At 35.3% G+C, this 16,482-nt stretch overlaps 1 protein-coding gene and 1 long non-coding RNA gene across 2 annotated transcripts; one reads left to right on the forward strand and one right to left on the reverse strand.

The window, feature by feature from the left end:
• Positions 1-863: 863 nt before the first annotated feature.
• Positions 864-2,507, reverse strand: LOC133869947 (serpin-ZX-like). The gene has a single exon (XM_062307046.1). It carries the CDS (start codon positions 2,431-2,433, stop codon positions 991-993), a length of 1,443 nt encoding a protein of 480 aa, XP_062163030.1. The 5' UTR covers positions 2,434-2,507; the 3' UTR covers positions 864-990.
• Positions 2,508-3,559: 1,052 nt separating this feature from the next.
• On the forward strand, positions 3,560-4,950 carry LOC133869810 (uncharacterized). Its single transcript, XR_009900546.1, has 2 exons — positions 3,560-4,524; positions 4,630-4,950. It is a non-coding gene; the product is annotated as an uncharacterized LOC133869810 (long non-coding RNA).
• Positions 4,951-16,482: the final 11,532 nt, after the last annotated feature.

Here is a 16,482-nt window from a genome sequence, read left to right on the forward strand (position 1 = left end):
GATGTTGGAATAAGCAGTTGGGTTCATGAAGCCAAATTCCACCCTGGTCTGTGATTCTGTCTACGGTGTAGCGAGTGGAGACACTTGTTTCGGCGTTACACAGAAATTCAACTTGACAACCGACTTATTTACTTCAATCAACCCCAACGTAAACTGCAGTGAACTCTTCGTTGGTCAATGGCTTTGTATTGACGGGGCTCAAAATTAAATGCATGGCTCATCCGATCCCTTCATTTTCTTCCAATTAAGTACTTAATTGGAAATATATTCATGAATAAGGAGATCGAGAGAACAAGTTATATATCTTTCCGTGAGGGTTTTAATTTTTAATTTATTTATTTATTGGCTATTGAAGCAGCCATTTGTCATATTTCTTGATGTTGAAATTATAAAATAAAACTTGCACTCTTGATCTCTTTCTCTATAGTACTATTATGTGTTGAAATTACGAAATATATACTGAAATTGTGAAATAAGAGTACTATTTAAAGGTCAGATGAGATTGCCACGTAAGCATTGTATTATACTTATAAGATAAAACGTAGTTTCTAGCATTACTCATTAATCATATGCTCTATTAGTAGTAAAATAAAACCCCATTATCAGGTGTGCCAATATGCATGGGAGAGTGCTTGCTATTTGTGAATGAAAAATGCTAGAACTCTTTCTAGTGTTCTTTTGTGTCAATCTAGAATGATATAAATGTAATAAAAAAATTAAAAAATTTCATCCATATAATCTAGAAGGACATAAGTATAAATTTTTTAATTATATTTATGTTATTCTAAATGAACACCAAAAAACACTAAAAGGAACTCTAACATTCCTCTTTTGTAAATAGCTTAGATATATAGTTCCTGTCGAGCCATAATTCTAAGTATACCATGTTATTAATTAACAAATCAAACACATTTTCATTGGATTTTTTTTGGTAATTTAGTAACGACTTTTAAACACCCACCAGCAATAGCAAACCATATATATGGCCAGTCAGTCACTGAAATCGGTGGTTCCACTGCGCGAGCTACTGGTCGTGTGACTGTCTAATGAGAGGCCTCTCACATGGCCACTCACACCAAAACCATCCATCTTCTTTTCCATAAAGAATCTCTCCCTCTCAATGTGTTTTGCCGGTGGGGGTGGAATTGCAACGTGTGGAAGATCCGATTCGTTTTGTTTGGCAAGTGGCGGTGGAATTGCAATAGGATTGAGCACATGTCCAATGAACAGCACCATGCCACTCGTATCTTCTTTGACCAGGAACAAAAATGGGTGGTCAGCAATAAAGTCTAGCTTTTCAATGCGGCGCGCGCACGTTTGTACAAAGGCGGCGGCTGTGACAGCAGCAGCTTCTGTGCCTTCTTCATTAACCTCAATGAAGGATTTCTGAAACATGCTTGAAACATATAGGGCATGACCTACTTCTGAATCGACCATTTCTGTCAAATCTCCTGTAGCACAGAAAGGGAATACCAGTCCTAGTTCCTTCATGACATTGGAAGCTTCAAACCCAAAAGAAATCTTAAACCTTGGGATCCTGAAGACACCCAGCTCTATTTTTTCGCGTGGAAGGTGGCGATGTAAGAACCTAGATCCAGAACCCACTTTCTCTACCAGAGATGGCAACCCATCCATTGCATCTGGAAGAAAGAAGTACATGGAAAAGCGGCGATCATCCTCACCTTGCTCATAAGGAAGTCGAAGGACTTTGAACCCATCAAAGGCACTAGCATCCTGCTTCTTTTTGCTTGTCATGAACGGCACTTGTACTGAGCTCCCATTCAGAAGGTAGAAATCAGATTCTTTTGTTTCTAATGCATCAAACTTCTGGTTCCAAGTTCCTTTGAAGTACAGTGCATTAGCAAGGACGAGCCTGGTCAAGCTGTCAACTGACCCAAGAGGAAGAACCTCTTTGATAAGGCCACTAGTCTCCTTTTCAGCCCATGAATTTACTTCACTTCTAGCTTCAGCAGCTTTGGTCTGAAAATCAGCTTGATCCAAAGCAGCCTTATAAGCATTGTCAACAACCTGTTTGAAAGAAGGTTTGAGAGACAGAGACCTGTCGACCCAAACCCCATTGGCGAAGGACAAGCGGGGCCCCCCTCTGGGTTCACCGTCCCCGAAGACCACGGCTATGAGCTTGGAAGCCAAGGACTGGAGCTGGTCGTTAGAATTTGACTTCAAGAAGGAGAGCAACTGGTCCAGGGTAGGGCCGTTGGACCCCGCCGCGATCATGCTCAGGCACACGTTGATTGACGACGGTGAGAACACCACGTTCGAGTGCCTGCCTTCGTTCAGCAGTAGCCGCTTCGTGATCCCCAAAGCGACGTCAGTTTGGTTGCTAATCGACTCCCGGAGGTCTACTAGTGTTTGACTAATTTGAGAGGTCGAAACTCGCAACACCAAATTCGAGAGAGGGTCCTGGCAGTCCATTACTGGTCGTTGGGTAATTTGAGAGGTTGAAAGAGCATGGAAGAGCTTGGCTGTTCCACTCTTGGCCTCCTCCTTAAATACTTATAAAAATAATAATTGTAAGAAAAATAAAGCCAAGAATAAATAGATGGATAAGGTACATATTCTTCGTAAAAATCTCATTTGTTGCGATAAGAATGCTTTCCAATTTATGGTTAGAATTTAATGTTGTCTTATTTTTTTGTTTTTTTTTTTATTATTAACAGGAGAAGAGGGAAATGGGAGGAAGTCACAACACATCAGAAGAATTTTCAAAGGAAGAGGTAGACACAAACAATCTTACAAACTTAATCCAGCACATTTCTGATGGTATAAATAATGTGACATTATTGAAATTTTTTAAATAACGTGACAACATATTTATTACATGGCTCATTTATGTTCAATTCTTAACTTAGAGAGAATTATATCCAATTCGTAGAAGGTAAGGTGTGATTTGAAGTACTTGGGGTTTACGTGTGCATTAAAATTTATTCGTTTATCTTCGATGGCACGAACCATATAATAGTTTAACCATAGGTACACAATTATCCTCTTATCTAAAAAAAAAAAACCTCGTAAATTGTACGACTCTTGAACGATTCCAAAAGTTCCCATTGATGTAAAGGAAGTTGATTGGTTATTTCAAATTCAAATCGCGTAGGTTTTTTGCATAAACAAAATAAATATGTAATTTATTGTATTGTTTGCACAATCATTTTGATCAAACCGAGCATGACCCTTCATAGTTCTTAGCATACCCTTTCATAAAGTTGAAAAGGTTTGAAGCCGAATTACTGCGCCAAAGAGCACAACAACAACTTAATGTGTTGTCACTGCAAAACACATGCCAAAAAGATTGACAGACACAGACAATATTAAATATTAATGCGCCGGATATGACTCTTCAAGAAAGAAGCCGTCAAAATTTAAAACAAAATTATGGAGGGGGGGATTGTCTAACAAAATTCTCAAGGCCTGATCAGTGACTATATAAAAACTTAATTACTGCATTTGTCACTACGATTTCACATTATATAACAAAAATAAAAATGCGATTTTAAACTAAATTACAGAAATTATATCAATTACGTGGGAATGTGTTTTGAAAAAAATTACAATTTAAAAATGTAGAAAAATGTGTTTTTAAATTGTAGGTAAGTTGATGCATTTTTATATGCTATTTTAAAAAATAGCGTTTTCAAATTGTAAATTTTAAAATTTCTATATTTAATTTGCACGTTTTAAAATTGCAACTCCAAATAGACTCTTAGTCCGATGAGGGAATATTGGACAATTGGTGTAACCAAGAGTAATTCCTAGGAAATGGGCCTCGGCCATCCAAAATTAGTCCTAATAGGCCCATTTCTGATGCATAATTGTATTTTCACATAAATAATAAGGGTAAGATAGACATTTTACTTATTTTTGGTTGGATTAGGTAGTTTAGGGGTGAGGGTAAATTACAAATTTTTTTTAAATTTTAGAAAACATTGCAATTCTGATATAAATTTGAAAGAATTAAATAAGTGTAGTTCTTAGAAAAAGTTACAAATATAAGTCGCAGTAGACCTACCTTACTGTCGAAGATCCGGCTAACCTCCTTGCTAAGAATTTAAAGTCTGCTAGAATTTTGGAAAAGCACAATTTTGAACACTAATGATGTCCTGTCCCATCTTTGGTGAAAACGAATTAATTGAGAAAATTTCCAAATGACAATAAAGAAACCTTTTTTTATTGTTCATTATCTTGTGTAATCCGTCTTTCTTGAAGCGCATCAGATTTTAAGCCGGACTGAGGATGGCATCCTAGCTTGGGTGCATCTCAGATGACAACTGTAACTAATTAAGGATAATTCCTTTGGTCTTTTCAAGGATTTCTATTATAAATAGGAGGAGCGCTCTATGGAGACGAACAGCCATTAGAGGAGCTTCAAGTAGCAGAGAAGGGAAAGTCAAAGAGAGAAGCAAATAGAAAACATGGCTGAAAGTCGAATTCTTAACTTGGCTTTTATGATCTCTCTTCTCCTCTCGATCATCTTCTTCTGCATGGCCGAAAGTCGAATTCTTGGACGTAAGTTTTTTTTTTTTTTTTTGTCTAATTGTTTCATTTTATTTTCTTATTTTACCGCTCCATCACCATTGCATCAATTATAACGGTAACATTTTCGATTAGCAGCGCCATCCCTGCAGCAAAATTCCAATTTTGTCTACGGAGCTCACAATTTCAAATTGAGTGCCTCGGAGTCAACCTCAACGGTAACGCACTCTCGGTTGGTCAATGGCTTTGGGTACTGACGGGGCACTAAATCAAATGGCAGACCTACATATTCTTCAAAGCATTTGGAAATAAATCCGTGAATATGGACAGAACTAATTATTTTTCCCTGTATTTTTATTTTTATTGTTTGAATATTTTCTATTGGATCATGTGATATTGGTCGATTGCCATTTGCCATTGCTCTTGGTGTGAAATTATGAAATTAATAAAATTTTCTTCTCTCTTCTCTGTGCAAATTGCTAGTACTAAAAGATCTAAGCGCAGTCGACGACAAGTAATTTCAAAATTTGGTTCCTAAATAATGTGTTACAATTTCATATGATCGATCTATCATTTAAGAAAATTGTGACATATTATTTGAGAACAAAATTTTGAAAGAAAATTTTAGAAAGTCCAATATTTCTCAAAGATAAATATTTCAAAAAGGGTTTAGACTTTCTCTCTCTTCTGGGTTTTCATGTTTGCTCTCAATAGTGCAAAGTATGATATTTATAGGTAGGGTAAAAATATGGGTTAAACAACAAATTTTATTTAAATTATAATTAAAATTCTCGTAATCTTGCTCGAGCGACTATCGAGTAAGTCTCTGTTTGGACTTGGAATTTGTTCGCTCGAGCGTGAGTCGAGTGGCATTTAAAATTTCTCGTGTTGGGTGTCACTAATTATGAGAGAGTTTGAGCTTACATGTGAAGAGAGTGTTAAAATATAAATTAAATAATTAAAATTAAACATTTTTTATAAATTTAAACTTTTAAAATAAGTAATGATTTAACAGCAAATATTTTATGAAACATTTCTTATAGTATATACTTATTTTGTCTACAAACATATATGGTTGAATTGTCATGATATATTATCTTGGAAGTGGGGTGTTAGGGAACACTACATCTGTAGAATATTATTTTATTATGGTGCATGATGCCTTAAAAATAAAGATATATTCGTGTTTCAACTAAGTTATATTCTAACAATATCTATTTCTTAATAATGTTATTATTAAATAACTTTGTCGCATATCATGTTATGACTCATCTGACTATACGTCGAGATAAACAGTGAAAACTCATATTATTTATTATGAATATGTTTTTCTTTTGAACAATTAAGAGTAATTTATATTTTCTAAATGGTTAAATTCGTTTGAGTCGTTTGACGTCATGTTGTTTAACGATTTTATTTTTTTATTTTTGTGTTTTATTTTGTATCGTAGACGGTATCTCGTTTATTGTTAAAAACGAAGATAGTATCTCTGTTCAATTCCCGTCCAAAAATTGACAGAAGTCCATGTCACTAGTCTTAAAAACCAACATGTGTTACACCCTTAATGTAATGTGTTTTATGAAGTGATTCAGTCAATATGATGGTGTAAATAGGGTTGGATGGTTGATGATTGTTAAACAGGCTACTTTGTTATACATGTTATTTTGTGAGGTGAGTTGGTCGAGTCGAGCTCACGAACCCCAATCGAGCTTAGTCAAGCGAGTTAAGTATGTATCACTTGTTAATCGATGGAGTTTCTACAGTAACGAACGAGTTTGTACAGTGTTGAGCTCGAGTTCAGGTCGGGTATAATTAATAACAAAAATAATTAAAACTTCTGTACAACTCTTGTATAACTTAATCTCGCTACAATCAGGTTGGACACGCTGCGATCAGGAACATAAACACTTTGATCAACGATGGTGAGAACACCATGTTGTCCAGCCTTCATTCAACATTAGCCGCTTCACGATCCCAGAGAGACGACGGTTTGGTTGCGAATTGATTCCTGGAGGTCTACTAATTGTTGAGTAGTTTGAGAGGTTTATTGCCAGTCGTTGAGTAATTTGAGATGTTGAAACCCACAAGTCAAAAGAGCTTGAAAGTGAAACGTTCCCCAGCTTGTTTGTTTCATTTCTGGCGTCCTCCTTAAATACTAGTAATAATTATTATTACAAGGAAAAATAAGCCAAGAATAGGTGTATATTTCTTCCAACAAATCTTCGTGGCAAGAATTCTCTCCATTTTATAATCAGCATTTAATACTATCGCTCATATAAAAGATGTCACATTATTTAAATCACCTAGGCTTTTAAGCATAAACAAAATATAGATGTAATTAATTTGTATTGTTTGGACAATCCTCTCCATCAAACCCAGCATGACTCTTCATAGCATACCCTTTCACAAAATTAAAAGGGTTTGAAGCCGAATTACTGCGACAAGGACCATGTTGTTACGGTCCGTTTAGGTGTTGAATTTGAATATTATTTTAATTTATTATGTAAATTACGATATTTGACTTTGTGAGATAAAATTTTAAAAAATTGAATAAAATATAATTTATTTTTTTAAAAAAAAATTAGAATATTATTCAACTTTCTTATTGGAACAAACACACATGGTAAAATGTGATGTCACCTCGTATTTGAAATTATATTGAATTTGGTATTGGCTTCTGGAAGTATCATGACATTTCTTAGCTGTTGCTTTTACACCAGATAAATACTACACCAACACTTTCTTTTATATTCCCAAATGTTTATTCTCCTTAACGTGACAGTTATAGAAAAATAGTAAGCAGGTGGAATTAAAAAGAAGAAGAAGTTATAGTGGAAAATTGACTAGTCAGCTGTATCATTAGAGAATAAGCATTTCATGGTGAAGAAGAGATTGCACGTGTAGCATCATCGAAGTCTAGAAAAACACAAATTTGAACGCTAAATGAACTGTCTCGTTTATTTGGTGAAAAAAGAAGCAATAAAGAGATTTTCAAATATATAGGAAAAATTGCATTATTGGTTCTTGTAATTGGCTTAAATTACAAATCACTCTCTGTCGTATCAAAATTAATTCTGAGATTACTGTAATTGGCCTTATTTTCAATTTGCTCCCTGAAGTACTCAAATTCTGTTAAAAAATTTAACAGATTCCGTTAAGTTTCACGTCAGTACCAATAAGATTGTGACACATGTCACTCTTAATAAAAAAAATATAAATATATTAAAAATATATATAAATAAAGCTTAAAAAAATTTGAAAAAGAAAATGGGTAGTTGTCGGTTGGGCAGCCACCTCAAAGGGGTGGCCGCGCGCCACCCCCAAATGTTACGTTCCCAAATGTTTATTCTCTCTAACGTGACATTTGTAGAGAAATAGTAAGCAGATAAAATTAACAAAATATTATCGTGAAAAGCTAACGTGTCAACTGCCACATTAGAGATCGAATAAACACTTAGAAGAGATTGTTCGTGTAGCATCAGGAAACCAGTCTAGAAAAAAGCACACATTTGAACGCTAAATGAACTGTCCCGTTTATTTTGTGAAAAGAAGAAGCAATAAAAAGATTTCCAAATGATAATAATACAACCTTTTTCTTCATGCATGTGGCACGTCTCAATTTAGAGGCTCAATCAATGGGTCTAGCTTGATTGTCAAAAGATTTTCCTTAAGAACCTTTCATATTAATCATACTCAACTTTTTCCCCAAAAGACCAACAAAACAAAACAAAACAAAACATTCTTGTTGTTTATCTTGTGTAATCCGCCATATCTTTCATGTAGTGCATCCGGCCAATTTTGTGCAGAACTGAGAATCAAATCCGGCGGCAAAAATCATTCTTGTTCCTAGAAAGCCGATCTCTTGTGTGCAACTCGATCATATGACAGCTGCTACTTTGCCTAATTTCTTGGTCTTTTCACCGATTTTCTATTATAAATAGGAGGCCAGGTTCTATCAATGGAGACCAAAACTCACTAGAGGAGCTTCTATTAGAAGAAAGACGAAAAAAGAAAAAAAGAAGAAGAAGAAGCAAATAGAAAACATGGCTAAGGCTACCAACCCAACAGCCGTGATATTTAACTTGGTTTTTATGTTGCTTTCTCTTCTCCTCATCTTCTCCGTGGCTGAAAGTCGAATTTTTCCAGGTAAGTTTTAGTCCAACGGTATCATTTGCCATCACTGTAATTTACTGATAATAAATGGTTAATTTAATTATTTAATTAAAATTTTAACACTCTCTCTTACGTGTGAGATCAAACTCTTATTAAATAAGTTAGGCGGAGACAAAGTTAGAACCCATAACCTTTGTTTTAATAGCATGTTAAATTACTATTTATCTTAAAAACTTAAGTCGATAGAATATTGTTAATTTAATTATTTAATTAATATTATCTTGACATCTTTTTTTCTTTTTGATCTTGAAATAAGCAGCTCAATTCCTGCAGCCAAGTTCTCCGACCCTGATTTGTAATTCTGTTTACGGTGTAAAAAGTGGAGACACTTGCCTTGGCGTAACGCAGAAACAAAACATGACAACTGATATCTTTGATGCAATCAACCCTAACCTCAACTGCAGTGCACTGTTCGTTGGTCAATGGCTTTGTATTGACGGGACTATTGTTTAAATGGCTTTACTACAAATTCTCCGAAGTATTCTGGAATAATTAAATCCATGAATAAGAAGAGAATAACCATCTTTCCATGTACGTTTATTTTTAATCAATATTATTCATTAATTTTCCTATTAATTGCCCCATTGTTTGTTGGTGCTGAAATCATGAAATTAATAAAACTCTCTATATATCTCTCTCAATTGATGAAAATTCATTGGGTGTCTACATCAATCTTTATACAATGCTTAAACAATTTCTTACAAACCGGCATAAATATTATGTGAACTATAACATTAATTTGTAATCTCCAAGGGATAGCTCAATCGGATAGGGACCACGCCTCATGAAGCAGAGGTCACTAGTTTGACTCTCCCCTCCTCCTTCTTGTGTGGACATGTAAAAATAAAAAATAAAAATAACATTAATTTGTAAAAGAGACTTATACTAAAAATATGTTGCATGCCCAAGCTAAATACGAAATATACTACTAATAAATTAAAGAGAAACTTCGCTTCGCTTACCACATATATTTTATCGCTTTTGTAATCGTATCATCAATATTTAAAAAGCTAAAATATCGGGTCACCATCTTTGAAAAACTAATTTTTTTAAAAAGAAATTAGACATACGGCTGGCTTCGGCCAAACATTAGGAGGTGAGTGAAGCTTTTCCATAAAATAAATATTATAATGGCGGCTAAAATAACTGTTTTTTATTATTAGTAAAATACGAATATATTCTTCACAATTTTAGGTGGGCTTATCTCTTTCGGTGGTAAAGTAGGCCAATGTAACTTGACCACCATTTGAATCCATAGGCCGTTTGTTAGAATTGCGATGATCAAGGAGATTGCTTGAGGGTAGAACTTTAGAGTAGGCCCAATTCTCTTTTGTAAATAGTTGAATGTTAACGGACTAAATGGTAAAGCCCATTCTAAAACCTAATAAAGTTTTCCTTTAAACAGGTTGCAAGAAATTCTCCAACATAATATAATAAAATGATATATGTCTAAAATACATTTATTTTCACATAAATTTAAAAAAATGCATACACGTAAAAATTACAAACATTTTTTATTTTAATAAATTAAATTAAAAGAAATTTCTCCGATCCAATTTTACGTTCTAAAATTTAAGCAAAAGTTGTATAATGGTAAAAAATTATTGAATTATTGGTGCGTATATACGTGAGATAGCTTGAAAGTTGGAAGCAACCCCGAAGGATACCATACTTTTGGCAGGACTTTGCTTTAAGTCTTAATATGATTCCCTCCATAAATAAAAAGGATACGGTTGGCTGCATCTATGCCACTAAGATGGTATAAGGAAATAATGACAATTTGTGTTTACGTGTTGAGGCATAAATGTAAAATTATATAAGTCAACTCTAATACGATCTAGTTAATTAAAATGTCAAATCTTTCAACCTCAATTCATTAATTTTGTGTTGGAGTTGTGTCAGGTTTGCGGGCCATATCAAATATTGCAAACTCTTATTTTTGCGTATTGAGTTCGGGTCGTGTCATGAAGTATTTGCATAAGACTACATATGTTAACCCTAACCCAACCAATTTAATTAAACTATTCAAACTCCTTAACCTTAATTTACTAATTTCACATTGAATTTGTATTAGATTCATAGGTCGTGTCAAAATTTATTGGCAGCACCGGTGCAAGGACATCCCTTCCCACAAAAGGCTTATACCTATACATAGGGGTGTGTATGGGACGGGGCGGTGCGGGTTTCCGCCTTTTTTGGCCCCGCCCCGCACCTTTGCGGGTTGGAAATTTCCAACCCGCAAACCGCACTTGATAAAGACTAACCGTGCGGGGCGGATCACTGCGAGGCGGGTTTTTTGAGTGGCATTTATGTAATTTTGATTTTATTTTGTAAAAAATAAAAATTCGAAAAAATACTGATTTTTTTAATAAAAAAAATTAAATTCATATTAATTTTTCACAGAATCTTATGAGTGCAAAGTCAAATTTTTAGGAAAATCAACTCTGTTTCATTAAAGAAAAAAATTATAATTTCAAAGCTCCTTAAATTTAGTCCTTCGACATGTTGACACATATCTTTCAATCGTTCCTATTTTCATACAAGAACATTTTCCATGGAATTAGCCTTGTAAACTAAACTAAAAACCCTATTAATTATAGATAAAATTCTAAGAAACATGATATTTTCTTCTTTCTTTTTTTCTCCTTTGTGCGGGGCGGGGTGGGGCGGGGACCCGCATTTTTTAAAAGGTTAAACCCGCAACCCGCCCCGCCACGCATAAATTTTTCAAATTAAGACTCTAACCCGCAAAAAAACCTGAAAACCCGGTCCTCTGCGGGGCGGGGCGGGAATTGCGGGTTTTGCACACCCCTACCTATACATGAAGGAACAATTTTTTATTTTAGAAAAAAAAAAAAAAAAAAAAAAAAGGGGGGGGGGGGGGGAGAATAGCATTTGGTACCAAAGTTCTTTAACACCAATTCACGAGAGAGAGAGAGAGAGAGAGAGAGAGAGAGAGAGAGAGAGAGAGAGAGAGAGAGAGAGAGAGAGAGAGAGAATTTTCTATCTAATCAAAAAAGATATCGGTTAGGAGAGGCAAAAGTGCACCAAAATGAATAAAAGGTGTAGTCATGAGATTCTCCTTTGCTTCAGTGCAAGGCCGTGACCAAAATCTACTAACAACTACTTTTCCTAGAAGATTTATCCTTTGGGATTTTCGGTTCCATTCATCATTACGCTTGTTAGCGAAAGGTCCTACATTCTCATTATTACGTGAAAAGAAAATGCTTCACTCAAGGCATGTGAAAATTTGATTCCCACTTGTAAAAAAGCTGTGAATGTTTTACAAATGTTCGTTTGGTTGTGGATTAAGTCTTCCTTTTTCAGGGAACCTTCCCTACAATTTCCAGGCAAGTGGTTTACACTAATTAAGGATACAACGCGCACCATTATCCAATTTTATTAATTATTATATGTCAAAATATTAAATTTCTTATTTAAAATAAATTGTTATTTAACATGGTATAAGTAAACTTGGTTTATTCTATTGGCATTTGTTTATGATCAATCCTAAAAATTACATTTTTATTCCATGTCAACTTTGTGGGATAATTGTAAAATAAAAATGTGGCATATAGCATTAGTCATTAAATATTCTATATGTGGAGAATTATTTATTGAAATTAAATATTTAATGTATATATTGAGTCTGTCTCATTTATTAAGAAAGAGTTTGAGTTTGAGGAAAGTGTTGAAATACTAATGAAATAATTTTATTTTTTTAACTTAAGCCTCTAAAATGAGTAGATTTAACATTATATTGGTGAAAGACTTAGCTGAAAGGTTTTATCTTATCTCGAAGAGCACAAAAGTTGGAACTTATTATGAATATGTTTTTTTTTTTTTTGAACAATTAAAAGTAAATTATCATTTTCTAAAGGGTTAAATTCGTTTGAACTCATGTGGTTTAACGATTTTATTTTTTGTCCTCTGTATTTTATTTTGTATTATAGATGGTACCTTGTTTATGGCTAAAGATGGAGATGATATATCCATTCAATTCCCGGCCATAAATTAATGGAAGTTCATGTCACTAGCCTTAAAAATCAACATGTATCTTTATGTATAATTAATAATAAAAATAATTAAAACTTCTGTACAACTCTTGTATAATAATCCCACTACAATCAGGTTGGACACGCTGCAATCAGGCACAGAAACGCATTGATCGACGATCGTGAGAACACCATGTTGTCATTGCCTTCATTCAACATTAGCCCGCTTTGCGATCCCCAGAACAATGACGTTTTAGTTGCGAATTGATTCCTAGAGATCTACTAATTGTTGAGTAGTTTGAGAGGTTCATTGCCGGTCGTTGATCAGTAGTTTGAGAAGTTGAAACCCACAAGTCGAAAGAGCTCGAAAGTGAAACGTTCCAGCTTGTTTGTTCCAGTCCTAGCTTCCTCCTTAAATACTAGTAATAATTATTGTTTACAAGGAAAAATAAGCCAAGAATAGGAGCATATTTCTTCCTACAAATCTCATTCGCTGTGAGAAGAATTCTCTCCATTTTATAGTCGGGATTTAATTCTATCACGCATATAAAAGATGTCACATTATTTAAATCACGTAGGCTTTTAAGCATAAACAAAATATAGATGTAATTTGTATTGTTTGGACAATCCTCTCCATCAAACCGAGCGTGAACCTTTCACAAAATTGAAAGGGTTTGAAGCCGAATTACTGCGACAAGGAGCACAACAACTTAATGGCTCAAAGCACAGCAACACACATGGCAAAATGTGATGTCACCTCGTATTTGAAATTATATTGAATTTGGTATTGGCTTCTGGAAGTATCATGCCATTTCTTAGCTGTTGCTTTTAAACAAGAGAAATAGTACTACACCAAAACTCTTTCTTTTACATTCCCAAATGTTTATTCTCCCTAACGTGATAGTTATAGAAAAATAGTAAGCAGGTAGAATTAAAAAAAAAAAAAAAAACCAATGAAAAACTGACAAGTCAACTGCCATATTAGAGACTAAGAATTTTGTTAGAATAGTTTTCAGTCTAGTGACATGTAGATCTTTGATTCGACGTGGTCTTCGTAATCTGTAAGGAAGAACAAACAATGCGTCAGAGGGGAGTCTCCCGACATCCCTTCTCCAATGCCCAAGTCAGTGGGTCATTTTGGAGAGAGTTGAGAGTTTAGTATATTTTCAGTATATATCAGAGTGTATTTTATACATGAGGTAGCAGCCTATTTATAGGCACATAGTTCTCAACCGCATTGTTTCACCTTCATGTCATGGCTGAGTGGGACCCTTAGTGGGATGAGATAGAGGTAGAGTGGGAGAGTGGGACACTCTTCATAGGATATTTGAATCATGTATCTTATCACATGTGTTCCAAACATAGCCTTCAATGTGTTATAGGATTCTGTTAAATCCTAGTGACTGAGCGGGTCAAGTTGGGCCAGCAAGATCAATTGGGCCCTAGTTCGGGTATAGACTCATTTGCCTAGGGGATGGTAATTTCCCCAACAGATACCCACCAATTCCCATTGGCTAATTTGCCCAACTGGTCGGGCATTGGGAATCTTCTTTTGTACTTGCAAATGGGGCTATTTTTATCCGTTGATAGTGAGAATTGAATGTTGATCGTTAGTCGCTTGTGGAGATCATGGTTGTCGGAGTGTCTAGCAAGCAGCATAGCTTTTACCCCCTTATTCTTGTGACTTTAGTACTTGAAATCTCAATGGAGACTAAGTGTAGAAGATTTCACTTTGCATGTGGTAGTAATTTTGAATGCTCGAAGTTGTTCGCAGTTGGAGCCTCAGTGGCCGTTGACAAATCGGAGGATCTCCTAGTTGCGTCAATACGTCAATCTTTTTTATTTGATAATCTTCTGTTCGGGATACTCAGGCTCTCTCGGCCTCCGGATATTTCTGTCTCGGAATTTTATTTCCGTCTCGGGAAATTTCCTGTTTTTGCCTTAAAATTTTGTTTAGATTTGGAAAAGTTCTCAGGCTCGGAAATTTTTTTCGTCTTGGAAACTTTTTTAGACTCAGAATTTTTTTTTTCTTTTTCTCGGAGACTTTTTCAGACTCGGAAAATTTTTTATCTCAAAATTTTTTTCAAACTTGGAAAACTTTTCGTATTGGAAACTTTTTTAGTTTCGAATTTTTTTTTGTCTCAGAGACTTTTTTAGTCTTAAAAGATTTTGTCTCGGAGACTTATTTCAAACTTGGAAAATTTTTTGTCTCGGAGACTTTTTTCAGACTTGGAATTTTTTTTCTTTCTCGAAGACTTTTCTAGACTTGGAAACTTTTTCGTCTCGGAAAATTTCAACCTCAGGATCTTTCAGCCTTGAAATCTTTCTGCCTCGGAATTTTATTTCCGTCTCGAGAAATTTTTTTGTCTCAACTTTTTTTGCCGAACCCTACTTTTCACGGTTCATGGTAGGAAGCTTCTTGACAGTGAATAAGGTTCCCTGAGAGTTTTTCTTAGGATTCATGGGTCGGATCTTGGGATCGGACCTCAAATTTCTGGCATGTAGATCAAAAGGGGTTGTCTCCATTTGACTTCTTTACCAACACAACATTGGCTAGCCACTCGGCTCTCAGATGAAACCGGCTTGCAGTAGCTTCTCCACTTCCTTATGTATGGCTTGGTTTATTTCTAGAGAAAAATTTCTCCTTGTATGATTTTTTGTAGGAGTTGTCTCCCCGTATGATTTTTTGTCAAAGCAGGACCCCTGAAATCTGTTAAAACAAATGTATATAGATATATTAAATAATGATTAGTTTGCATACCTGAGTTGTTAGACTGATTTCCAAACAACTGTGGTTGTTGGCATTTCTTACATTACGAGGTTTTTTTTTTTTTTTTTTTGGGCTCCGAAACAGGCCGAGTTGCACCGGTCCTTTATTTCGAAGACTTTGTACTCGAAACAGGTCGAGTTTCACCGATCCTTGCTTTCGAGGTTTTTGGCTCCGAAAGAGGCCAAGTTTCATCGGTCCTTTATTTCGGAGACTTGGTACTCGAAACAGGTCGGGTTTCACCTATCCTTGTTTTCAAGGTTTTTGCTCCGAAAGAAGCCAAGTTTCATCGGTCTTTTGTTTCAGAGATTTGGTACTCGAAACAGGCTGGTTTCACGGGTCCTTGCTTTCGAGGATTTTTGCTCCGAAAGAGGTCAAGTTTCATTGGTCCTTTGTTTCAGAGATTTGGTACTCGAACCAGGACGGCTTTCGAGATCCTTGCTTTCGAGGTTTTTTGCTCCGAAACAGGTCGAGTTTCACCAATCCTTGCTTTCGAAGATTTGATCTTGGTCTGTCCTGCCGATTTGCTCGAGTGGGTGGGTTTTGTACGTATTCAATGTACAAAATTCCCAGAGAATGACCTATATATCTATAGATATAAGGCCAATTAACTTGTCCATTGTCGAAGGGATAATTTTGTATGAATAACGGTGCTGTCAAGCATCATTTTGAAGCATGCAAATTTGAGACGCGGCCACCTCTCAACCTCTTGCTCTAAGACAAAAGCTTGTAAACAGTAATGAATCATTCAAGCATAACTCTTGCGATAAGCAATTACTCGGTGTGAGGTTCGCGCAAATCAAGAGAAACTTTTATCTATTTTTTTTTATTTTTTTTTTAATTTTAAAAGCAACGTATCGGGGTAAAAGGAGGGTTTGGAATTATCTCATATTTGATGAAGACGTGCGGCATAGCAATTGTAAGGATATTTGCGTGACTATGAGGAGCCAACGGGAATACTTCCAGAGCTACTAGCAGCCTCCACACAATCTAAAATCTCAGACGTGGGGTGTGGTTCATATGTCTTCTTCAGAACCTTCCAACCCACCATGACCC

Source organism: Alnus glutinosa, chromosome 5 (genome assembly GCF_958979055.1).
Source record: "Alnus glutinosa chromosome 5, dhAlnGlut1.1, whole genome shotgun sequence".
Lineage (NCBI taxonomy): Eukaryota > Viridiplantae > Streptophyta > Magnoliopsida > Fagales > Betulaceae > Alnus > Alnus glutinosa.

Coding starts and splice junctions, on each gene's coding strand:
- LOC133869947 (XM_062307046.1), bottom strand. CDS start 2,433: ATGGACTGCCAGGACCCTCTCTCGAATTTGGTGTTGCGAGTTTCGACC.